At 40.9% G+C, this 27,111-nt stretch overlaps 1 protein-coding gene and 1 pseudogene across 1 annotated transcript; both read left to right on the top strand.

The window, feature by feature from the left end:
• The window catches only part of LOC144930532 (uncharacterized), a 256,857-nt pseudogene that overhangs the window by 111,175 nt on the left and 118,571 nt on the right, over positions 1-27,111 (top strand).
• Positions 7,787-21,270, top strand: TMEM128 (transmembrane protein 128). The gene is made up of 5 exons (XM_073342507.1): positions 7,787-7,917; positions 10,009-10,150; positions 13,276-13,437; positions 16,650-16,759; positions 18,612-21,270. The coding sequence occupies exons 1-4, from the start codon at positions 7,806-7,808 to the stop codon at positions 16,747-16,749; spliced, it is 516 nt and encodes a 171-aa protein (XP_073198608.1). The 5' UTR covers positions 7,787-7,805; the 3' UTR covers positions 16,750-16,759; positions 18,612-21,270.

The raw sequence follows: 27,111 nt of genomic DNA, 5'->3' as shown, positions 1-27,111 counted from the left end.
AGGCAAGAAATGGGAAGATAGATGGAAATTGGACTACATGAAGAGGCATTTATCAAGCAAAGGTCCTGAATCTGCTGCACATATTCTTAGAAGCATAAATTCTCGCCCACTGGGATTTGACTTGCAAAGTATTCTATCCGAAACCACTAACGACAGACAGAAGAGACTGGAACTGATGGAAAGACAATGTTCAAAGCCAGAAGAAATCAAATTTCTCATAACGTTCTGCTTGCAGTACAAATGAACAGCTCCATAAACTCTGTGCAAAATATAAATGATCACATGGCAAAGTATCTGCATGTACCAATGAGATGGCGTAGCAAAAACTATGCTTTTGAGTTTTTGGAATCAAACAACAGTGTTGTCCATGGAGAAATCATGTCAGAGATTCGCCTGTCTTCCTATTATACACTTATTATTGAAGAAAGCACAGATATTTCTGTTAAGTTCAGAGATGCAGCAGCTGCAGTGTTTAATACACTGTTTGGTGGATTTCTACACTCTCAATAAGCTAGACTTGATGAAAATGGTGACGTTCACTTCTGATGGTGCTTTTGTCATACTAGGAAAAACAATGGTGCTGCCATGCAACTCAGGGAGTGCATTCCACATTTAACAGAAAAACACTGTGTGGTCCATTGAGAAAATCTGGAGTTAGTCGATGCGTGGAACAAAGTACCAATGTTGAAGAAAATAGAAACACTTTTGAAGACCATCTATACAGTCTTCTGCAGATCCTCAGTCCAAAGAGGACAATTTGAGGAAATGGCAAACATCTCAGAAAATGAGACTGTAGCATTTAAACCTCTAAATAAAGTCAGCTGGCTATCTAGACATTTCACAGTAAGTGCTTTGATGTGCAATTAAGAGACCCTTCCTAGATACTTTGAACGTGAAATCTCAATTCACCCGATAGCAAAGTACTGCCTGAAGAAGCTTTTTGACACTAATTACGGTATCACTCTGACTGCATTAAATGATGTCTTATATGAATTAGCAGAACTGACCAAATGCTTTCAGAAGAGCTCTTTAACAACAGTTGAAGCTGTACAGTTAGCAAGGGTCCAGATCCGCAAGATGAGAGGACACTATCTAGGAGAAACAGTCTCTTGGACCAACAGTGTGAAAAATCTAATTGCATCAAGCACAAGAGATGAACAATTCAGCGGTGAATCCATTCTAAGTTTCATATCTCCGGGGTGATCATCTGAATAAAAGGTTTCCAGAAAAGGAACTAAATGAATAGGTAGCTTTTGATTTTGCCTACTTTCATCACAGCAAATCAGTTATGATTTAGCATTGAAAACATTAGCAAGCTAGTTGACAAATACAGAAAAATTTTGGACCTTAGCCGAGTGAAGTCATCTACCCAAAACACCATGGGAAAAAAGGAGTCCATTGTGAACAAATACAACAATTAGAAATACATAATTGCAGAGAAACATTAAGCAAAGTTGATGATAAATTTCCAGGAAATGGTGACTTTTATTCTACAAAAATGCAGAACAATAGAGTGTACTTTCACAACTGGTGGATATATGTGCAACTTTCCAAGTCTCCAATGCTGACTGTGAGCATGGCTTTAGCCATATGAATAATATCAAAACTAAATCATGAAACAGATTGAAATAAAATCACCTGGATATGCCAACGAGGATCAAATTTCATACTTCAAGTGGTGAAGAAGTAAACCGTGACACTCTATATATACACTGGAAGAGTGGTAAAGACAGAAAAGAAAAGGTTCATAGCCAGTGGCAAGTGTCTGCCCCATCATCTAATCTGCTAACTACTGGCCTGGGGTCTCATTCCAATGACAGTGATTAGTGGTCTCCTAAATCAAGAAAATAAAGTAATTTCATACAGGTGTCACAAAAAAAAGGGAATATATATATCAATCATACATAAAGACACTAGATGAAAACTTTTAATATCAAGCCAAGAGATATCTTTAATTTCAAGCATAAAGTGTAAACATTTTATTTCATGCATCAATACTAATGATAAAATATTTTGTTTCTTATATCAAGAAAATTGATAATTTTCTTTTATGTCTCAAAAGGAATAGATACATGTAATCCTAATAGGCTACTGAAATTTTTGCAGTGTTAATTTTATTATTATTTGATTTCATATTAAATAAACATCTGAAGCAGTGTACCTTGTTTTAATATTCTTCCTTTCTTCTTCTTCGATACCTATGGTAACTTAAAAAAATATGTTATATCTAGGTTTTTTGTTTCTACTGGTGGTGCCCATCCTCATATTACCTCGATATTGGTGCACATAACAAAATTCATTCTGCACATAGATGGAAAAAATTAGAGGGAACATTGACCAGAAGAGAAGACCAGAACTTACCTGTTGTTCCTGATTGCTCCTGATTTCCTGCGCTGTTCCTGTGGATTCCAGAGTTCCTGGTTCCTGTTCCCGAGTCCTCGTGTGATCCTGTCTCGTTCCTTGTTCGTCAGTGACATGGTGATGTATTAATTTTCTTGATTTATTGTATACCTACCAACCACCTGTATTGTTTGGGGACCTTGGCTTCAAGCCTATTTGTCTGTTAACATAGGAGTGCTTTATTGCTTGGTTTCAGAGTAACAGCCATGTTAGTCTGTATTCGCAAAAAGAAAAGGAGTACTTGTGGCACCTTAGAGACTGACCAATTTATTTGAGCATGAGCTTTCGTGAGCTACAGCTCACTTCATCGGATGCATACTGTGGAAACTGCAGAAGACATTATATACACAGAGACCATGAAACAATACCTCCTCCCACCCCATTCTCCTGCTGGTAATAGCTTATCTAAAGTGATCATCAAGTTGGGCCATTTCCAGCACAAATCCAGGTTTTCTCACCCTCCGCCCCCGCACACACAAACTCACTCTCCTGCTGGTAATAGCCCATCCAAAGTGACCACTCTCTTTAAAATGTGTATGATAATCAAGGTGGGTCATTACCAGCACAAATCCAGGTTTTCTCACCCCGCCCACCCCCCTCCAAAAACCACACACAAAAACTCACTCTCCTGCTGGTAATAGCTTATCCAAAGCGACCACTCTCCCTACAATGTGCATGATAATCAAGGTGGGCCATTTCCAGCACAAATCCAGGTTCTCTCACCCTCCCACCCCCTTTTTTTCAAAAAAACACACACACAAAAACTCACTCTCCTGCTGCTAATAGCTCATCCAAAGTGACCACTCTCCCTACAATGTGCATGATAATCAAGGTGGGCCATTTCCAGCACAAATCCAGGTTCTCTCACCCCTCCCCCCACACAAACTCACTCTCCTGCTGGCAATAGCTCATCCAAAGTGACCACTCTCCTTACAATGTGCATGATAATCAAGGTGGGCCATTTCCAGCATAAATCCAAGTTTAACCAGAACGTTGGGGGGGGTAGAAAAAAACAAGGGGAAATAGGCTACCTTGCATAATGACTTAGCCACTCCCAGTCTCTATTTAAGCCTAAATTAATAGTATCCAATTTGCAAATGAATTCCAATTCAGCAGTTTCTCACTGGAGTCTGGATTTGAAGTTTTTTTGTTGTAAGATAGCGACCTTCATGTCTGTGATTGCGTGACCAGAGAGATTGAAGTGTTCTCCGACTGGTTTATGAATGTTATAATTCTTGACATCTGATTTGTGTCCATTTATTCTTTTACATAGAGACTGTCCAGTTTGACCAATGTACATGGCAGAGGGGCATTGCTGGCACATGATGGCATATATCACATTGGTGGATGTGCAGGTGAACGAGCCTCTGATAGTGTGGCTGATGTTATTAGGCCCTTTGATGGTGTCCCCTGAATAGATATTGCTTGTTCACTCTTATTGGTTGTGGGGTTCTTTGTTTAATAAACTTTGTTCTGTTTGTACCTCTATATTTACCTCCTAGTACTTTAAGAGTCATTATTACTTCCGGTGATAGATATGGGAATGGGGGGGAAGGAGGGGGAGAATCTGTACTGGAAGGGAGTTTAAGGGCAAATACTAGCTCCCTATGCTATTGACGTGCTAGAGGGTTTGTGTTGTAATAGTGACCTGCCTAGCCGGTTAACACATTCACCTTATCTTTTCATGTAATTAAACATATTTACAGCTCAACTGATAAATGATTAACAAAGAAGTGCCATTTCTATGTAAAATAGATTAAATAAATATTCAAAACAAGTTTTTAAAACTGTCCACATATAAAGCAAAGAACAAAAAATTAAAAATGCTACATTGGATTATTTCTTCTGCAATTTAATTTTTAAGATGGTAAATGTCCAAGAACCAGTTCCTATGATTCATTCTGCTAAAATCTGACCAAGCCACTGTACTTTGTTCCAGAAATTAAAAGTAAAGAAAAAACTAAATGGAAACCATTAGACTGATTAAATGCTACAGCATGAGACAGCCAAAAGAACCTACAGAGAGTCCCTGATTTTAAATTATTTTTATATTATGGGCCTCAATTCTGAAGCCGGATCCAGTTACCTAGCATTGACTTCACTGGTGCTCTGTGTGGTACTAAGATCTGTTTGTATGGGTTCAATTGATGGATTGGGGCCATAGCCATAATTGGTTATGGGTGAATGCATAAGATTGTCTCTCCCTAGAAAATATATACAAATTGTATCTCTCTTCCTGAAGCAATTCATGTAGAAAGCAGCTTTTATTTGTAAGAAGTGAGAAATAACCTAGGGAACAAAAAGTAAAGAACCTGAATGAAATGGAAAGGCATTTTTACTGGACCAGGGTGAATGATTTGTAATTAATAATTTATCCAACTAACTCAAATTTGTTTTCTAATCACAGAATACTGAAAAAAGATGTTAACATGGTACATGTATACAGGAATAGACCTCAACCTTACTGTTCTCCGTTACATAGTTTCCTCCAAAATTGTTCTAGTTCACACGCTCAGACACAAACACTGTAACAACCTGTTGAACACAAGTAAGGTTCCCTTTTAGGCATCAAGATGACCAACAACTGGCTTGTTCTGGTTATGATCTACCAGGAGACATGGGACATTTAATACAATTTAAAACATTTTCACCTGAAGGTTATTCTCTTTCCACTCCTTGGGAAAAATATACTTAATAAAATGGATCCTTCCCAGAAAATAAACACTCCACATATAAATATCAGATAAACACTTCTATTCTTATTACTCAATTACTGAAAATGTTTCTGGTTTATACATCCTATGATGTCTTCAGTCATCCCATGAAATTATAAAGTGTTTTGCCTTTATCTTCTTTGCCAAAGTTCAGGTAAATGCACTTGTTTTGTTTTGTCAAGTTTCAACCAACATTTCTATTTTTGGCACTCCATAACTCTTTATCAATTGTCTTTTAGAATAGTTCTCAAAGTGATTACAGAGTAAACCTCTTCTGTTACAAATTGACTCATGACTATACGGTAGCACAGTATTATTCTTATTAAAAATCTTTTGTGCCCTTTTTACCTATAAAAGGTTAAAGCAAACAAGTATATATCAAAACTTTTACTGGCAGGTTCATATAATGCTCCAGCCATAAATTATAACTTTACTTTTCTAACAGATTCTTCCAGGTTAGGAAAAACAGCAACCCTCTCCCACTGCTAATCATTATCCCAGTGAGGCTGCCCTTCTGAATGCGTTTTGTATATGTCCAAGGCTTTAGTATGGTTACAGAACACACTATATATAAAATGAAAATATGTAGTAAGTGAGTTTGGGGACCACCAGATGAGTCCCCTCTCCTGGTTGTATTTGTCAGGTAGGTGGGGTCTTGTAGGTAAAGACATGCTTGTACAATATTAGAACAAAAATATATATAAAACTATAAAAAGCCATCATATACAAATTTGATTTGTATTTTGTGATATATATAGAGAGAGCAATCCTATTTTCTGAAAAGAAACAACAAACTGCAGTAAACTGGATAAAGACTGAACACTTACTGACATACTGTGCTATATTTAAACCTTCTTTGGAAAGAAACTGAAAAATTGCAAATAGGCCTGAAGCCTTTCTATGGCTCCTGTCTTACCATGTACAGATTCTCCTGCGTAGGTATAAGAAGCGACTGACTTATCCCGGACACACACGCTTTGAGCAAGTCTGACACAGTGATGGGTTGAAGAAAGCTCTCAATTCCACCACCAAACTGAAGAGAGATGACTAACATACCTCAGAAGCATATTACCCACTCTCTGGGCACTGGTATATCATCCCTTGCCAGAGATGACTCCTTGGTGGCACTCAAAAATACTTCAAGAGATTTGCATTTTATTTGAATGTACCCGTGGATACCATCTATCCTTCCCATGGGCTCAAGGTGAGTCAAGATACAATGCTATCAAATTACTGGTCTCCCTGTGTCCTGCACCCATGCTACAGGTCAACGCCACTCACCCACCAAAGGGACACTTAAGAGGTTGAAATAGGTGTAGCAGTTGTGGCACTGGGGCAGGATGCAGGCACCTACCTGCCCCAGTGACTGGGGCAAAAACACTGTGGATGGACACCACAGCTATAGGCTTGGTCATCCCCAAGCCTAAGGTTGCCAACTTTCTAACTGCACAAAACCAAACACCCTTGCCCCGTGCCTTCCCCGCCACTTCTCTAAGCCCCCCGCCCCCACTCACTCCAGCCCCTGCCTCAGTCACTCGCTCTTCTCCACCCTCATTTATTTTCACTAGGCTGAGGCAGGGGGTGGGAGTGCAGGAGGGGGTGGGGGCAGAAATTAGGGATTCAGAGTGCAGGAGGGGGCTCCAGGCTGGGGTGGGGGAGCAGGCTAATAAGATTGGGGGGGGGTGAGGGGGTGCAGGCTCTGGCTGGGGCTGTGGGCTCTGGGGTTGAGCTGGAGTTTAGGGGTTTGGAGTGTGGGAGGGGGCTCCGGGCTGGGAGAGGAGGTTCAGGGTGCAGGCAGGGGCCCAGAGCTGGGGAAGGAGGTTGGGATGCAGGCTCAGGGAGCGAGTTTGGGTGCAGAATGGGGCTCAGAGCTGGGGTGCAGGAGGGGGTGTGGCCTCCAGGAGGAAGTTTGGGTGCGGGGTGGGTTCTGACCTGGGGCAGGGGTGTGGGCTCAGGGCTGGGGCAGGTGGTTGGGGTGCAGGCTCTGGGAGGGGGCTCAGGGTTGGGGCAGGGGTTTGGGGTTCCGAGCTGGGGCAGGGGGCAGACTCCAGCTGGGCTGGGCTTACCTCAGGCAGCGGCACAGCAGGGCTAAGGCAGGCTCCCTGCCTGCCCTGGCTCCATTGCTCTTGGAAGCGACTGGCATAACCGGCCCCTGGTGGAGGGGCCAGGCAGCTCTGCACGGTTCCTAGCCAATGAGAGCTGTGGAGCTGGCACTGGGGCAGCACGCGGAGCTTCCCTGATCATCCCAGTCCCTGCGCCTAGAGGGAAATGCCATCCGCTTGCAGGAGCCGCATGGAGCCTGCCTAACTGGACTTCTAGCGGCCCAGTCAGTGGTGCTGACTGGAGCTGCCAGGGTCCCTTTTCGACCGGGTGGTCTGGTTAAAAACCGCAGGGCTGGCAACCCTACCCACGCCAGCACCACGTTTCGTCCCCGTGAGTGAGGGACGCCACCTGTGGGGCTCTTGCTTTTAGAACAAATTACTACAAAAGCGCACAGTGGTTTTTAATAAAAAAAAGAACTACCAAGACAATAAGTCACAAAAATGGACATCAAGGCAGCACACCCCCCGGCGAGCGCGCCGCTGAGCCCAAGGGCTACAAGTGCTTAGAACGCCTCTATTTATAGCTCCCGCTCAAAAGCCCGCCCCCCACCTGCACTTCCTCCTGGCGTCACTTCCGGAGCAGCCCAACATGGCGGCGGGGGTGGGTGACAGGGACCCGCTGCTACGGCTGAGACGCCACCTGAGGGAGGAGGTAGAGCCCCAGACGCTGCTGCTACAGCCTCCCCCCGGGGGAGTGGCTGGTAGGTGATTCCTGGAGCCTGTGGGGGGGACTCCCCCCTTTAACACGGGGGGGAGGGGTGGTGCGTGACCGCTGCCTGGGTGGCGCACGGCGCCTCCCCTTCTCCCCACGGCCTTGGGAGAGGAGGGCAAGGCGGGGCCCGCGCGCCCCGGTCCCTAGAGCCCTCGCGCGGGCGCAGCGGTGTCGGCTGCGGGGAGCGGGGGGGGCTCCCCTGTGGAATGCGGTGCGTGCGGGGGGGGGGGGGCGCCAGCGCCGACAGTCCCGCGGCTTTTCTTACAGCGTGCTGTGCCCGCCGCCGGGCTTTCCTGCAGCAGCTGGGGTGCCGGGCAGACGGAGCCAAAGGAGACCGGCAGGGAGAAGGAGCCTCCGGGCTGATGTGGGGAGGGGAGACGATCGCCCCGGGGCTGCCGGTGGCTGTACTAGATGTCTGGTCTAGGGGAGTAATTGCACCAGTTCTAGGAGTATTACACTGGAGGCAGCACTTTCAGCTCTAAGCCTGCCTTACACTTCCATTTTAGGGGGTTAAGTGTGTCGTTTAGAGGTTTTTAATTGAAGTAGTGAACACCAGTAAAACCCTGGTGTGGCCCCTATTATACCAGTATAAATGTGGCTCATGCCAGTGCAGTTATTAGTCTTCCCATAGGGGAATAAGTGGCTGTAGCATGCCCTGCTATAACTATATCCATGGTGGGGGGGGGGGTGCTGTGCTAAGGGGTGGTACCTCAAACTACACTTTCTCATGTGGACAAGCCCCTTGTGTGTGAGTTCCAATAGCTGGCCCTGTCTGTCAGGGTACATATTCTCTGCCCCTTATGCTAGCCCCCCCCCCCATACACAGCTGCTGAGGAGAGTTTAACAGTACTTCCTTCTTGTGAATTTATAGGTGTGTCAGACATCAGGTTGTGGTAATTTATTGTTATGAAGCTATTAAAATGTTCATGAGAGGAGGGAGAGTAGTGGGGAGGAAGACCTGTACCAAAAGTGAAGGACAAAAAAAATCAGAGGTCTCACACCCTTGTTGCAGAGGATCTCAGGAATACAAGAATCGGATCTCAAAGCAATGTTTATAGGCAGCATAAAGGCCTCTGGAACTGTGGACCAAAGGGGGTTGAGACAAAGGGAGGTTCCAAAGTGGTAAGTTAGGCAAATTGTGTCATAATAGATTTAGCAAATGATTATGCAAATCACAGAAAAATATAAAGTGAAATAAAATATATTACCATGGCAAGGGTGTTACTGAATGTTTAGTACTCGGGAAAAGAGAGAGGCAAATCCAGGGCAGTTATAAATTAATATGCTTGTCATAATAAAGGAGGCTTAAAATATATGAAATGTTCAAATATGCAAATATTTCTGCAGATATTCCCTTTAGTTTAGTTAAATGTATGTGTTTTGTTTAATTAGTTGGTCTTTCAACATCGCAGGTAAAAGAACATATATCCTTGCTTTCAGAACCACATGCTCCTTTGCCCTCACACTGATTCAGTCTGCTCTAAAATTTGTAAGGCACTCAGATCTTACAGTGAGAATTCTAGAAAAATCTAGATTTCCATGTAATCACTTTTTTACAGTAACTTAAGTTAATATTCTCTACGTATCAAACTAGCTCCTGACACTGAAAACTTGGCATGTGACATTGGTAGGAAGACGATCTATGGGGAAATTCAGCTTGCAAACATCAGAATTAATGAAAATGGATGCAAAGAAATTAGTGTGTGGAACACTGGTCTTACCTTTGCATGTGTGTCTTTCATATTAAACAAATATATTCTTTCTTTATAATGAGTCTTAAGTGGTTAAATAACCTTTTCAGCAATGTAAACAGCTCTTAATGTTTCTGGCAAGATACACAAACAGTGTATGCTGATTATTTTTCATCAAAAGGCACCTTGCTTAGTTTTTGTTTTTATTTCAGGAAATTTGCAGAACCTTTTTAGAATGCTTCCATTTTAATTCAAAATATTTTTATAGTGAATACATTAATCTCTAAAGAAGAATGAATTAGAAGGATTAAGTGTCCTATTTTATTTTAATAAAATGATACTCCATTTACTGGTGGTTTATAACAGAGCAATCATGATTTTGTTTACAGAAGAATCTACAAATGTGGAGAAAAAAGAGAAGCCTCTTCCCAGACTTAATATTCACTCTGCATTCTGGATTTTGGCATCAATTGCTGTGACATACTATGTTGACTTTTTTAAAACTATCAAAGAGACCATTCAAGCAGATAGGTAAGGGACCCTCTTCTTAAAAAGAAAAGTTCTATGTATATCGTCAGTGTCATACACAAAACATGGTATTTCTAAACTTTGCATTATTGCTGTAGATTTCATCTTTGTGGTCAATTAAAAAGTTAATTTTTCCATATAAGCTTAAAAAATTCTTCTTACACAATAACACAGGATCCAGTAATCGAATTATAGTACATTATTTTGCTATAGTATATGGGAACAGAATTTAGAACTTGCTCTGTCTTTTGGTCCTATATTGGGTTACATTTTGGAAAGGACATACAGTGTCTTACTTTGGCTCTGCAGAAACTGTCTGTTTTTGGAAAATTCATTTGAGTTTGAAAGAAGTTAACACCATTAACCAAGGATGGCTTACTGCACTCCTTGAGAGTGAGGGAAAGGGAATTAAAATGTAAAAATGAGGGGATAATACCTGGATTTAAGATAGAAGTCAAAAGATTAAAAAGGTAATATTTATTTTCATTGCTATTTGTCCTATGGCATTAGTTTACACAGCTAATGTATTTGTGGGGGGTGGGTTAAGTTGAAACCATTAACCCAAAACCTTCATTGGTTTTGAAGGAGCGAATTGAGGATCGAGTCTTTTAAGTATTTTATAAGGCCTCAGTTGTGCAAACACTTACATATGCTTAAACTTTACAACTATGGATAATCTATTGAATATGAATGGGACTACCCATAGTAGTAAAGTGCATATTTTCAGGATTGGTGTCTGAGACTGCACACTCGTCAATAGAAGTACTAGTGTTATAGTTGAATTGGAGTAAAGATTTGTAGACCCTGTGCGGATACAAAATTTGTATCTGCGTCCAATCCGTAAACACGGTGCATGGATATCCGCATCCACCAATGTGGCTATCCACAGATATAAAATGGATATCTGCAGATTTGCAGGGCTCTAAATATTGAGCTGGTTTGAAATAGGGGTAACACAAGTTATGAACTAATCTTTGTTGAGAAGTTTTGGGATATTGGAGAAATTCTAAAATTCTTGCCTAATATTATGTGAGCTAATACATAAATTCCATATATTGCACGTATAGCAGACACAGTCATAATAATTAATTTGTAGCACATAGTTTTCATTCATCGTGTGTGTGTCTTACTAGGTTATCAGTTTTGAATATTGCTGATATTTTCTGGGCTCTTTATGAAAATGGCTCTCATGGTGAGGAGAGGTGGCAAGCTTTTTTTTTTTTTTTAAATGAAGTAGCTGCTTCCAGTGGCTTAATCTTGTGCCAAAGATTATTCTACAAACATTGTGAATTTTACATAGACAGTTTTATGTTTCAGGAAACCAGATAATTGTTACTGATAAGCACTTCCTTATCCAGTCATTGGATTTGGTTTGCCTTGATTATCACTCATGTAACTTGTCTCATCCATGCATACACATAAGAACAGATTTAAAATCCATAAAACATAGAAGTTTTCAGAGCTGTAAAGTACTATTATGGTACTATAAAAAGGTAATGAAATTTAATATCAACTTGTCTTCTGATGTGTGTATTTTTTTCTTTAAATTTAAAAATTATGTTTAGGATCAGATCAATAACTTCCTTCCTGAATAGAGTAGAAAGACTTGGAATGCACTAACACTTTTGCATTGTTTTCAGTTGGGCTGGTGCTTGATGAGTATTTTTGAAAATCTGTCCCCAAATGTGGTTGAGGGTCCGATTTTGTGCTGAGCTGTTCAGTCCCCTGTGATTTGAGAGTGCTTAGCTCCATGCAGAATAAGGTCCCCAGTGTCCCCTTGTCTCTACCAGTGCACATCTAAGAGCTTTGCTGCAATATTTCAGAGCAGGTGATCTCTTGAACAAAGACAATTGCTGTGCTGTCCTTTGTGGTTTAGTAAATTCAACTCAGGTGATATAAATTTGCTTAATTTGTAAAGTTGAGCATATTTGAACTCTATTTGGACATATCTCACCAGAAAATAATTTTAAAAAATAATTTTCTTCTAGGAGGTAAGAAGCCATCACCTATAGTCCATAATTTGTTAGCTTTCTAAGCTCCATACATGTTGAGTTCCATACACTGTTATGCCTGGATTTGAAATAATTTTTCCTTATGGTTTTGTTTAGCCAGTGTATTAAACTGTTTGACTCTATTAGAATCCTGTAATGAGTTTGCAGATGTGAAAGTTTATTAAGACATTTAACTAACTTTCCGTGTGAGAATGATCTGAGAAAATACTGTAGTTTAGGAGTTGAAAACAAGGTAATACTGTGTATTTAAAAAAAGAACTTTTTTCCAAGGGTTGCAGTACCGCAGAACTAAGTGGAGTTAAACTTTAGTTAATCCAGGAAGGCTTCTGTTTGATGATGTTCAAAGAAAAGCTCAGAACTTCACTTTATATAAAGAACTACATAATAAACTGTCATATGAAATACAAATGTAGTGGTTATCCTCTGGCTTGGGAATGTGGCCAAGTCTAAACAAAATAGTTTTGCCAATATAGCAATATCAGTAAGGGGGTGTGTTTAGAGAGGTTGTGTGTGTGGTTTTTTGTTTTTTTTGGTTTGTTTCTGATACAGTTCTGTATCAGCAAAAGTCTAGAACAGATCCAGTTATACTGGCATAAAAATGCTTTTGGTAGTATAGTTTATTTCACTTTGATGATTTGGTGTAAGCTATACCAGCAAAAGCACTTTTGATGGTATAAAATGGATTGGTCCATATAGCGATATGGCTAAATCTTTTCTAGTGTAGACCTGGCATGAGCCTAACTATATAGGACTCTGTTAATCTGTTGACAAAGCTTGACTAACAAAAAGAATTGTTCCAGTATATTTATACACTGCAGAGCAGAACTTCACTAATTCCCCCTAATTACTGAGACTTGTTGCAAGTAACTGAATTTTGTGAATTATTGTGATACGTTATTCTTGCTGTTATTATGTATCCTAAGATATGCTTCAGTACTTTCTTTGTTTTATGCAGATGTGTTGTATTTTGTGAAAGTAATGTACTCCTAGTAACATCAGCGTTTACTACCACACAATAAAAATCTATGAAGTAAGGAGCTACTTGTGAATTAGAGTGATGGATAATAACATGCAAACTGAAATTTGTCTGTATTTAATTTCTTTATTTCTTTGCAGTTGGTGCTTTGTCCTCGGCAGCTGTTTGTTGGTTGCAAGCTTAGCTATTGCTTTTTACTGCATAATATATCTAGAGTGGTATTGTGGAATTGAGGATTATGATGCCCAGTATCCAGTATTGATACCTGTCACAACTGCCACTTTTATTGCAGCAGCAGTTTGGTAAGTTAAAGTGCTGCAGAAATACATAAAACTTCTGCAAAACCTGAAGAGGGATTACCAATGGTAACACCAACAGGCTGTCTAATTTAGAAGTGCTATAGAATGGTCACTTCTGTAGATTTTGGTCAAGTCCAATAATGTTACTCACTTCCATCATTTTTTGGTTGCATTTTCCTTGTATTGAAAAAGTGAATTCCTAATTGTTGGAAAGCTATGATTGCAGACTGGAACTGAGGCCAGTAATGGTCAAAATTGTATATTAAGTCCACTTCTAGGTGTGCTGGGTCTTCTATTTTTTCCAAGTGTTACGAAGATAGAAAAGTCCTTCACTACTTTTTGTTAAATTAAAGGTGATTGTTAAAAATAAAGCTGAGAAGATAGTGTATAACTGACAAGTTAGTTGTACACCGACAGTATTTAGTTTTGTCCTGTTTTTCAAGGTGGCATCTACCTCAAATTGCCTTATAGCCAGACTGCTGGTCAGTACAGATAGCTTTTATCAAACTTGCAGAATACTGCTTAAATAGAAAAATTTCAAGATATTTTTGAAGGATTTATAACTTGGCTCTTACCTAAATGCTCCAGCCTGATGTCTTGCTTTGTAAAATGCTAAACTCTTATTCCCAGTCTATAACAATTTTGCATGGATACAGAAAAAGAAATCTGCAAAACAAGAAGTTTGTGTATTCCAAGTTTCACTATTGCATGAGTTTTCAGACAGTGCCAGTAGGTGACCTTATGACACATCTGCTACAAAACTTGAGAACAAAAGGGAGGGTGAAAGAAGAAAAACTGTCACACTTGGCTTAAAATTTCTGTTTTTGTTGCTTAAGTCAAATCTTATTCTCAGGTTATACAAGGATATCTTGGAGTTCTCATGGTCAAGGCTGCTTAGCTGGATGATTTTAAAGCTTTTCATAATTGCCAGCCCTGCACACTGAACACTCTCTAAAAATCAAATTGCTCATCTTATTTCCTACATAAACACAGACAGTAAGAAGCCTTAAATTAAAAGTTCTTTATGCTGATGCCCTCTCTTCATGGCTGTAATATTTGTTGTATAGGACAATAATTAATAACTGTTTTGTTGGGAGGGTTTCTAGTAAACCAAGAATTGTGGCACAGGTGTGTAATAACATGGTGCCACTTCTATAGAGTTGTCTTCCACACCATAACAAAATTATTTGATTGTGTAGAAGAAGGAGAGAATTTATTACAATACTGACAGGTTTCAGAGTAACAGCTGTGTTAGTCTGTATTCGCAAAAAGAAAAGGAGTACTTGTGGCACCTTAGAGACTAACCAATTTATTTGAGCATGAGCTTTTGTGAGCTACAGCTCACTCCATCGGATGCATACTGTGGAAACTGCAGAAGACATTATATGCACAGAGACCATGAAACAATACCTCCTCCCACCCCACTCTCCTGCTGGTAATAGCTTATCTAAAGTGTTCATCAAGTTGGGCCATTTCCAGCACAAATCCAGGTTTTCTCACCCTCTGCGGCCCCCCCCCCCCACGCAAACTCACTCTCCTGCTGGTAATAGCCCATCCCACCATCAACCTCAGCCTGGTCCAGTCCACACAAGAGATCCACTTCCTGGACACTACAGTGCTAATAAACAATGGTCACATAAACACCACCCTATACCGGAAACCTACTGACCGCTATTCCTACCTACATGCTTCCAGCTTTCACCCTGACCACACCACACGATCCATCATCTACAGCCAAGCTCTGCGATACAATCGCATTTGCTCCAACCCCTCAGACAGAGACAAACACCTACAAGATCTCTATCAAGCATTCTTACAACTACAATACCCACCTGCGGAAGTGAAGAAACAGACTGATAGAGCCAGAAGAGTTCCCAGAAGTCACCTACTACAGGACAGGCCTAACAAAGAAAATAACAGAACGCCACTAGCCGTCACCTTCAGCCCCCAACTAAAACCCCTCCAACGCATTATTAAGGATCTACAACCTATCCTGAAGGATGACCCAACACTCTCACAAATCTTGGGAGACAGGCCAGTCCTTGCCTACAGACAGCCCCCCAACCTGAAGCAAATACTCACCAACAACCACATACCACACAACAGAACCACTAACCCAGGAACCTATCCTTGCAACAAAGCCCGTTGCCAACTGTGCCCACATATCTATTTGGGGGACACCATCAAAGGGCCTAATAACATCAGCCACACTATTCACCTGCACATCCACCAATGTGATATATGCCATCATGTGCCAGCAATGCCCATCTGCCATGTACGTTGGTCAAACTGGACAGTCTCTACGTAAAAGAATAAATGGACACAAATCAGATGTCAAGAATTATAACATTCATAAACCAGTCGGAGAACACTTCAATCTCTCTGGTCACGCAATCACAGACATGAAGGTCGCTATCTTACAACAAAAAAACTTCAAATCCAGACTCCAGCGAGAAACTGCTGAATTGGAATTCATTTGCAAATTGGATACTATTAATTTAGGCTTAAATAGATACTGGGAGTGGCTATTTCCCCTAGTTTTTTTCTACCACCCGCCCCTGACGTTCTGGTTAAACTTGGATTTATGCTGGAAATGGCCCACCTTGATTATCATGCACATTGTAAGGAGAGTGGTCAGTTTGGATGAGCTATTGCTAGCAGGAGAGTGAGTTTGTGTGTGTGGAAAAAGGGGGGGGGGGTGAGAACCTGGATTTGTGCTGGAAATGGCCCATCTTGATTATCATGCACATTGTAGGGAGAGTGGTCACTTTGGATGAGCTATTACCAGCAGGAGAGTGAGTTTGGGGGGGGGGGGGGGGGGGCGGAGGGTGAGAAAACCTGGATTTGTGCTGGAAATGGCCCAACTTGATGAACACTTTAGGTAAGCTATTACCAGCCGGAGAGTGGGGTGGGAGGAGGTATTGTTTCATGGTCTCTGTGCATATAATGTCTTCTGCAGTTTCCACAGTATGCATCCGATGAAGTGAGCTGTAGCTCACGAAAGCTCATGCTCAAATAAATTGGTTAGTCTCTAAGGTGCCACAAGTACTCCTTTTCTTATTACAATACTGTTTTCAAATAAATTTTTGTCTTTCAAGATTGGGGTATTGAGTCCTTAATCTTACTTCTGGTACAATATGCCAAATATGTGCAGGATATAGTAAGTGACATTAGAACTACTAAAAAAAATTTAAACTTTTTGTTTTTATTTCCAGTCTCAACATTGCCTTATGGCCTGTATGGTCATTTCTCACCCCTATGTTGCTGTTCACTCAGTTTATGGGTGTTGTGATGCTTGTGTCACTGCTGGGATGAGTCACATAAGGTAACACATTTTTAAATATTTATGTACATCCACACATTTGTTTTTTGAATTACAATAACTTTCATTTGACAAACCAATTGCACTCTAACAAGTTTAGTCAATTATCTTGTCTGTAAATTAGTCCTTATGCAAAATATGCAGTTTTTACATGCTGAAAACTAATCCCTCCCCCCCCTCTTCATTTCTGAATTATTTTTCAACCTTCAGGAAGGAGCCAGGGTTGGAATTTGTTACATCTGTGTTGGTGCTAGTGGGGTAGAGATGTTGGTAGGTGGTATATCAGTGTGTGTCTTCGTGGTGCTTTGGCCATAGTGCAGGAAAGAAATGTACTGCAGAATAGGATTAAGTGGCTTGTCAGGGAGATGGACCACTGATTGACTGAGGGTGGGGAGGTCTGTAGGTGAGTGTACGCTGTGCTGGCATTTATCTGGCTGAAAGGAGGAGTGGCAGCTACAGGAAGAGATGGGACTAAAAGCAGGAATTGCAAAGCATGCTTTGTATAGAGCATTGGAGTAAGGTGGGACTATTGCTAGCCTCTTAAGAATTGAGTTCCTAATATGCCATTAACATAGCATTAAAATTAATACGTATATTGGCAAATATGCAAAAAACAAAGTCCCTAACTAAAATGTTACCTCAGTATCTGAGGGGAAAACTTGGCCCAAACTCTACTAAAATTCCCAATAAATGTGGTATTAGAACACTAGTGACTTGAGAAGAACATTGCAATATTTTTTCTTTTGCCTCAAGCAATATGAACTCTTCACTTGAACCTTTTTTCATCCTGTGCATCTCACGTTCAAGGACAGGGCGAACTTTTAGGTTTCCTCCTCCATTTCTCCCACATACTTGTATATCTTATTTCCCATATTCCACATGCTCTGGTAACTGAGGGAGTTTTTCCATCCTTACTTAAAACATTGTCAGTCTGGATTGTAAGCAGTAGAGACCAATGAATTTAGACATCAGGAACTTTTGGCCAAGTGGCTGAAACTTTATTAATCACAAAAGGATTACTTCTGGGGGCAATCTGTCCTACTAGCAAAGGAAAAAGGAGAAAACTATTGACACCCATTTGTTACCATTTCTCCCCTTTCTTGATGCTCAAATCCAGAGCATTCCATTCCTAGGTCTCCTCCTTCCCACTTAAACAATAGCCTTTCTTTGTTTGCAATCCAGAATGGCTTGAGAAACCACTAAGTCTCATGAGGTGGCTCATGCTTCCTGCAAGTGAGCCACCTTTTCTAAGGGAAAAGAATTTCCCCTTGCAGATTTGAGACCACCATCCCAGTAACTACCCTCCTGAAAAGGGGATCTGACCGGCTGTACAACCCAAAATTGTGATCCTCTGAAAGTAAAGTAAAGCAAACAAAAAAATCCAAGCTGCACAACACAAAACCACGTATATCCATGTCAGTTCAGCAAACAGCTTATACCAGCTGCTGGAGCCAAGAAAGAGGCCCTCTTCTGTTTAGCCTGGCTCTTTATTAACTGCCCTGTGCAACAGACATCCGGATTATCCAATGGTAGCTCCCCTCCTAGAGAAACTGGTTCACTGGCTAGCTGACTGGTGTTACAGGGCATAGCCTAGTGGGTTAGCCTGTCCTCGGCTGCCCTCCGCTGCCTGCCCATCCTCGGCCCTGTAAACCCGTTCTAAGAGGGCCAGCATGCCTTTATGTGAACACAGCGATGAAGAATGTAATGTACTCCTTTCAGTTTCTGTCTCTAACTCTAAAGCTAACACATCTGAGATAACTAATAGTTCTGACAATATATAATGCTAGTTTTGCTTTTGTTTGCATAAAAGAGCTAAAATAATATAACTAATCCTTACTTTTCTTTGAGTTTCTAGGTGTCAAGAAATCTGCCTTTGCAAGGAGGTAACTAACTTGGTTCACTACACTGTGTGCAAACTTTAAATACTATGGATTCCTTGTGAACCTCTGCTGAAAAACATGGCAATATTGTATTTCAGAACTTTAATATCACATTAAGAGTCTGATTCACATTTACAAAAGCAAATCAATTCAACATTCATGACAGTTCCGTCTGTCACTAGCCATGTTATTGTTGGAATTTGTAGGGGGAAGAGGGGTGCATGTGCTGCAATGCCCAGAAGCTACAAGGCTGACTTAAAGAACTGATCAAATTAAGGTGTCACTAAAGAGTCCTAGAAGGGTCTGTTATTAGTAGCAGATGTCTGGAATGGGAAGCGAGTTGGATAACATATCAATGTCAGCTATTCAGAAGAGATGAGAACTTTCAACTTGAACAACTCAAGTGAATTCGGAACATAACCTCTGAATTGTGTACTGAATTTAATGATGCAAACTCATCAAAATATAGTGCAGTATAAGTATGTGTGCAGTCTAATTTGAAATTGAGTGGAAACTGTTGGCCCTACGAAATTTACACAAAATATTGGTTCCTTAAGCTTTGTATGTAAAGAGCTCGCTGTTTCAAATTATAAGGCAACAGTTTCCTTTTAAACTAAATTCCTGTGCTCTGTCATACCTTTTAAAAATGATAATTCGGAGAATCTCTGCTTAAACTCAAAAGTTGTGTAATATCTCAGCCAATAGCTTGTCAGTCAGTTGTTTGACTTTTTTATCAAAGTATAAATGCAGTAATGTAGAACCTATTTTAGTGACCCAAAACTTATGATCTTTCTATTTCTTGACCAAGTTTATGTATAGTATTACAAAGGTAGGTAACAAGCGAGGGATGTATTTTTAAATGCAATTTGTCTAAAAATAATAATCAGTTGACTTGGAAGTACTTGAGATTTTGATTTAAATGTTGTGCCACTTAACACAATTAAACCTTATTAATTCCATTTGAATTCTAAAAGTAATCCTACAATAGATGACCATTCTAACCCAGGCTTATACCCAAAGAGATGAGCTTCTGGCTGGCTGTCAGTTCAGTTTTTGTTTGTGTATCTTCTGCTAAATTATTGGTATTTGGAATTAGTGAATCAGGCTCAATCTAGATGGACAATGTTTATAAACTTCTGGTATGCCATATTTTATCTTTAAAGAAATATTCTGGTCTATTGCCTGTTACTGTACCTCCATTAAAATTTTGGGGCCAGATCATCTGCAATAGCAAAGAAGCCACAAGCAGGTATGGGAGTAGGCCTTCAACGATGGTGTAAACCTCACCTTTGCACACCCTTGATCCTGGTACCATTGTTAGCCACTTTAGTATCCCTGGCATAAATTAGAGCATCTCAAAAGAGTGGGTGCTACTAGAGGTTCCCCCTTTGCTGGTGTGACCCTCCTGTGGCTCTGTGACCAGATTCTGCCAGCACTGTGTAGCCATGCGGCAACAGAAAATATGCCCTATGCCTAGAAAAATTATTGATCCATAAAATTTTAGTACATATTTGTGTTTCTTTGCCAATTCAGACATGTACATTTTAAGATCTTTCCTAGACACAGTAAGTTATGAAAAGTACAAGTGCCACTTATTCTCTTGATTTTTGTTTGCTTCTCTGATACAAGATTTGGGGAATTAAATTGCACTTATTCACCATTCCTCCTCCCTATCTGCTGTTAAATTAATTTTGTGTATTACATGGAAGAGTGCCTATTAACCAGATTTCCCTTTCCTTTCTCATCAAGAAGGAAATCTACTATAAATTTAAAGGCAACTAGTCATGCAACATTGGGAATGTAAAACTGTTAGTTCATTTTGGTTGAGATTAACAAATATTTTTCTAGAAAACTACAGCATTTAATCACAGAGATGGTGTTGGGTAGAGTACTTAATGTAAGATACCACCAAAAAACAGGCATTTTAAAACTTAAGAATGCTTCAGCTCACATCTACTGTGTACTAAATTTATTCTTTGTGATTGTTACTTGAAATCTGAGATAGCAAGCCAGCATATAACGACTACAGGAGGCTAAATCATTTAACGTGTATAAATTTTCATAACTCAAGCTATAAAATCAATACTAGTGCTATTTCCACAGTATATGAAGTGTTTGTCAACATTTAGAAGCTCATGGGACTAGCCATCATTCTGATAGGCTCTAATCTGTCTTAAAACAAATTGCTTCATTTTGGAAAACATGTTACTCAAAGCATGCAACATAAGTGACCCATCAAATTAAAACTGGTGTTGTTTGAACTAGCTGGTACAATAAGTTGATCGCTTGAGTAAGTCTCTTTTAATTTTAACCTTGCTGATCTAATGAGAGCTGGAAATATTCTCAAATAATAAAAGGGAGACTTGCTGCAGGCTCAGGGTTTTCAACTTGTTTTAAAAATTCCTACAGTTTCTGCATGTGTGTATATATGTAAATTTGAGATGTATTTTGTTTATCATGATGCCTCAAATGTATTATTGCTCAGGTGTAGTAGTTCTGTCATTGTATACATCAACAACATGAATTGGTTCCTTTTAAATCTTGTATATTTGCATTAATAAAACACTATGCAGCACACTTAATTTTACAAAGCTTCTGACTGGAAGCTTTTAATAAAGTTTATATACAGATGAAGATGACTGATTCATTTTCAATGCCTCATTCCTTAAACAATCTGATTATGGTGTTCAAGAACACAGTAAACATGTTGATTTGTGAAGCAGGTATGTTGTAATAATTGGGCCTATGAATTTACCCAATTATGAGCTCAACTGTAAAATAAGTGAAAGTTCATAAAGTGTTATAATAATCTATAACAAATGTTGGGGGAGTGGATGAAATTAATCCAAACAAAGAGGCCTACTGATACAACTCAAGGACCATGTTAAGATCATACCTGGCAAACACAAATGTGGGACCAGAAATCAAGGGACTGAAATTGGTGTGTTAAAAATTAGGCCTATTTGGTTGGTATTTCACGCATCACTCCCTTTTGAGGGCCTCAAAAAGCAACTTTGGGGGAAATGCTGGCTGACTGAAAAATAAGAGATGAGGAAGGAGTGAGCTTCCCCATCATTGCTGCCACTGCCACCATTTCCTGGAACCACCCGATCTTTATCCTAATCCTGAGAGATGTTCTGACCAGCCTGGGCCAGAGAGAGGGGGACAAGAGCTCGCCACACCTACCTGCTCCAGCTAAATCCTGCCACCACTTGGGGAGGAGGGGTGATGTGTGTGTCTCATGCGTACATGCGCGTGTTGCTTTATTTCTTCTTTTGTATCCCTCTTCTCTTTTCTTCTGTCTAAAAGATCTGTCTTAACTAGTCAAGGCTACATATTTTGCAGCACTGCTGTAAGTCTGTGCCCAGAAAGGCAGCACCTAAACAGCCTACTGCTAGTATAAGTTTGCCAGGTCTCAAGTGGTTAATAAAACCCTGTTTTGTGCCTGCATTTTTCCAGCAGTGAGGTTGCCTGTGAAAGTCAGAGGCAGAGAACCTACATTTTCTATCTTTGCCCATTCTTCTCCTTTCCCATGTGTGTCTTGTTTTGCCTTTTAGGAAATAGGATTGGACGTTAGCAGCGGCAGCAGCAGCGACTCCGGCCTATCTCAGCTAACCTCTTTTCCCCAAAAAGGACAGTTATGGCCATCTGTAATGCCATGGGGGAGATGGTTTTAAAAAAAAAAAAAGGGGGGGGGGAATTGAGAGGGATCTTTCTAAAAGCTCTCTCCTGCTAACTGGAAAGGGAAAAAAGGTTGTTTAAAATAAACCCCTTATTAATACTCTACATTTTAAATGCTTTGACTATCTTTGCTGTACTTTCATTGAAGGGTAATAGATTTTTTTAATAGTGCCATGATTCTAAGCAGGCTAAGGGATACTGTTTTCAGAAATGACTCAAAGTTGATCGGAGTTAAATTTATGAAGTGTTCACTAACCAGCAGCCTCCAGGGCTGGACTGTCAAAACAGAACTTACACCTCAAGTTTGAGGTAACTCCCTCTGACTTTTTTTACACTCAAATCATGATGAAAACTAGATTACAGCGAGGCATATGCTCGACTGCCTCCTTGAACTGGGTCTGGAATTCTAAATGGTTAGAATACCTGATTTACCAAAACTTGATTGCTAGCTTGTGTTGACAGACACTGAGTTATTATAAATACTCTGTATAACCACTTGGGACAGATTCACTGAGGCCAGGGTCTTGCCCAACTGCAAAAGAGCTCTTCTGCACATGGACATGTGGAAGCCTATGAAATAGTTGTCCTAGCTGCGCACCCATCTTGCATCTGTGTAGGTGTTTTGATAGGTACTGGTTGTCTACACATCATCACAGTGAGAGGAAATATTGTTAAGACACTGGCTGTGAATGTCTTATTAAATTTTGGACTGTAAATGAAACATTTTAGAAGCTAAATTCTGCCACCAAGCATGGGTTTTTTCAGATCTACAGTTGTGAAAATGTTAGACTTTCATGACAAGCTAATAGATTCCAAGGCCAGAAGGGTATTCAGTCTGACCTCCTATATAATATAGTCCATAGAACTTCCTGAAGACAATTTCTTTAGAGTATATCTTTTTTAAAGTCAAAATCAGATTGTTTTGTTTTTTTAATTTGCCAGTGATGGAGAATCCACCATAGCCTTTGGTAAACTGTTCCAATAGCTAATTACCTTAACTGTGCCTTATTTCCATTCTGAATTTGTCTTTAACTTCCAGCCATTGGATCTTTTACCTTTTGGCTGCTAAATTAGAGCCACCTTCAAATATTTGTTCCCTATGTAGGTACTTACAGACTGTTTGAGTCACCCCTTAAACCCTCTGTTTCTTAAGCTAAATAGACTGAGCTTCCTGAGTTTCACTATAAGGTATATTTTCTAATCCTTCAATCATTCTGCTGGTTCTCAGAATTTATCACCATTCTTGAATTGTGGAATGTACTCAATCTGAGTTGTGAAGAGTGCTGTACCCACAAAGCATCTGTAGTGTAGACAAGCCCCTGACTCTAAAATAGACAATAGCTGGACAGAATCACTTGGTATAACATTGAAGGGTGTGGAGAAAAAGGTGGTGTTTTGTGCTTAACAGGCAGGGTGTATTTATCAAACATTTAAATATATTTTTCTTAAATAAACATTTTAAACCTGAAATTGACAACCTGTGTTAAGGCCTGCATTTACTATAATCTATTAAAATTACTTTAACAATAACTTCATCAGTAAGTCCTCTAACTTTAATGAGTTAAAGGGCGCTGATTTCTTTTAAAACTAGAAACAATCAGGGCTAAAACATCTTAACTTTTGATGTCAACAAAAGCTTTATAAAGGTCACAATGTAATTACTCTAATAAATTGGTTAGTCTCTAAGGTGCCACAAGTCCTCCTTTTCTTTTTACATTAAGTAGATATGTTTTCATCCTTTATGATGGAGCGAATGCTGGTATTTACATTTTTCTCAAGTATTTTCAGTTTCTGCTGTACAGAAAAGCTTTTGTCTTATTTAATTTGGTTTCAATTTAGCTAGTAGGGGCAGAGAGTATTTTCTTCATTTAGACTAGTTAATTCAAATTGAGAAACCAGTTGGGAGGTGAAGAAGCAGGAAAGCTTGTTCCCTCTTCCAGCATATGACTAAAGACCAGCTAGGAGCAGAGGTGGTCTAATTCTGAAAACTTGAAGGACGTGGGAACAGATTTTCAAAGGCATTTTTGTACCTGAAGATGTAGAGAGGTGCCTAATGTGACTTTCAAAAGTTCCTAAGCAGGTTAGGTGTCTGACTCGCGTTGAAATCAGTGGAAATTAGGCTCCTAAGCTGTTTAGGAACTGCAGCCTATGTCTTCCCAGGAATTTAGGTGTTGAGAGGCTCAGCTCCCTATATGATGCATGGGGATAGATAGGTACCTGGGAACAGGCTCTATAAAATCCAGCATGCTAGGTGGGGAACTGTCTAAGTCATTGGGACATGGAGACCAGGATGTGTGCTCTGCCCCACACCCAGGCTGGAGGTAAGCACCTCCCTCTGCTTGGGATCTACTGCTGTGAACCTACTTGAACTAGATGCCCAGGCTGCAGGAGGGTGGTTGCAAGTGGTGGGTCTTCTTTAAATTTTAGCCCAGTTTTAGAAAACTCAACTGGGATGTGGAAGACTTGGGCTCAGTTTCCCCACTCTGCCTGGTCTGGAGAAAGAGATGCCTGTTCAAGTCCTTCTCTCTTACAAATGTGCTTGAAGCACTGGGCTAGGGGGTGTTCTGATGTGGTTCTCTGTTAAAGCTGCTCTGTGTAAATGAACAAGTCTTTGGAATAGAGGGACTAGATCAGGGGTGGGCAAACGTTTTGGTCTGAGGGCCACATCTGGGAATAGAAATTGTAGGGTGGGCCATGAATGCTCACAAAATTGGGGTTGGGGTGTGGGAAGGGGTGAGGGCTATGGTTGGGGGTGGGGCCAGAAATGAGTTCAGGGTGTGGGAGGGGGCTCTAGGGTGGGGTGCAGGAATGGGTGCAGGCTCCAGCTGGGGGTGCAGGCTCTGGGGTGGGGCTTGGGATGAGAGGTTTGGGGTGCAGGAGGGTGCTGTGGGCTGGGATTGAGGGGTTTGGAGGGTGGAAGGGGGATCAGGGCTGGGGCAGGGAGTTGGGGCTTGGGGAGAGGCTCAGGGGTGCAGGCTCCCAGCGGCGCTTACCTCAAGGGGCTCTCAGAAGCAGCGGCATGTCCCTTCTCCGCTTCCTAAGCGGAGGCACGGCCAGGTGGCTCCGCACACTGCCCCATCCGCAGGCACCGCCCCTCCACTCCCATTGGAGTGCTGGAGGGGGCCATTGGAGCATGTCGGAGCCAGAACGGGGCCATGCTGCAGCTTTTGGGAGCCATGTGGTGCGGCCCCCCGAGCCTGCGACCCAGCTAGAGTGCCGGAGCAGGGCAAGCCCCAGATCTCGCTCCCCAGCAGGAACTCGCGGGCTGGATCAGGCCTGTGGATCATAGTTTGCCCCCCGCCCCCCCAGAATAGATCATGCATGTTCCAAGTGAGTGTCCTAACCAGCAGGCTTTGGAGTCAGTCACTCTCTCTTTGGCCCAATGACTCACTAGAGTATTTATCCAAAGTGGAATGGCTTCAACAGGAGAGACTCAGAAAGACCCATATCAGAATATCCCTTAGCCCAGTGATAGGATGCTCAGAGAGGCAGGATTTGAACAGGGGTCTCCTACATCCTAGTTGAGTGCTCTAACTGCTGGGCTAAATTATAAGGGAGGCATCACTACTATCTCTTCTTGGATTTTGAAAGGGGTCCTGCAGGTGAGAAAGGTATTCCCCCACCTATCTCCACCAGCTTTGGGGCTTGAGTTGGGACTTAGGCATGATCTAGGTGCCTGGATGTCTGGTGTAAGGCATTATATGCATACCCGGAGGCAGAAACTAAGGTGCCGAGGGAACTTTTATCACAAAATTTTAGGCACTGAGTGAATTTAGGGTTAGGTGGCAGCTAGGCAGAGGGATTTTGGATCACAGTAATGCCTAATCTTTGTGTGGATCTGGACCTGCATTTTTAGGTATGTAAATATCTTTGAAAATCTGGCCAATGAAACAATCCAGTAATTACTTACTACAGTTAATATTTCTGTTGTTTATTAAATCAGTTTTAAGTGAGAAAATATTGATAAACTTACTTTTTTTCTTGTATATCTGCACATTTAAGGTATTTTTATTTAACTAGTAAAAGTAATTTAAAATGCTTATATATTTATTGAATTCTAATTTCCATCCAAAGACAGCTTGCCATATCCCAAGTAAAAGGTTATCTAGTAAACAAGAAATGTCATTCACCATTTTCTGACATAATGAAAAATAAATTGGAATAAATGTATGCTAGATAGCCTAAAATAAGTGCATATAGTGTTTCCTACTGGGTAGCTAAACTATGAAATTTGGCATAAAGTCAATATTGGGTTGCAAATCAGCAGGTTTTAATGAGTATACCATTAAGTGAGAAAGAACCTTTTTAAGAAAATAACTAAAGTACAAATGCAAGATTAAAACCAATTGTTTAAAACAGTGGTTTTCAATCTTTTTTCATTTGAAGACCCCTAAAAATTTTCAAATGGAGATGCGGATCCCTTTAGAAATCTTAGACATAGTCTGTAGACCGCCAGGGCTCCGCAGACCACAGGTTGAAAACCACTGTTCTATGGTAACAACAGTCTTTCACGGACCCCTTAGACCAGTGGTCCTCAACCAAGGGTATGCAGAAGTCTTCTGGGGGTACTCAACATCTAGATCAGTGTTTCTCAACCTGGGGGTTGTGGGATGGGTTTAGGGGCATCGCAAGTGCAGGGCTGGTGTTAGGGGTTGACAAGCAGGGCAGTTGTCAGGGCCCCATGCCACAGCGAGCTCTGCAAAGCTAAGTTACATGCTTTGGCCCTGAGCAGTGGGGCTCAGTCTTCAGACAAAGCTGACAAGTGAAAAACAGGCTGAAGTATCACACTGAAAT

Source organism: Lepidochelys kempii, chromosome 4 (assembly GCF_965140285.1).
Source record: "Lepidochelys kempii isolate rLepKem1 chromosome 4, rLepKem1.hap1, whole genome shotgun sequence".
Taxonomy (NCBI): Eukaryota; Metazoa; Chordata; order Testudines; family Cheloniidae; genus Lepidochelys; species Lepidochelys kempii.
Note: the sequence above shows the minus strand (reverse complement) of the source record. Positions and strands in the feature narration are given on the sequence as shown.

What these genes read in the sequence shown, in the direction of transcription:
- TMEM128 (XM_073342507.1), top strand. Translation starts at nt 7,806, where the DNA reads ATGGCGGCGGGGGTGGGTGACAGGGACCCGCTGCTACGGCTGAGACGC. An exon ending in TCCCCCCGGGGGAGTGGCTG is followed by an intron (nt 7,918 to 10,008) that starts GTAGGTGATTCC and finishes TTTTGTTTACAG; the next exon opens with AAGAATCTACAAATGTGGAG. An exon ending in TTTATTGCAGCAGCAGTTTG is followed by an intron (nt 13,438 to 16,649) that starts GTAAGTTAAAGT and finishes TTTTATTTCCAG; the next exon opens with TCTCAACATTGCCTTATGGC.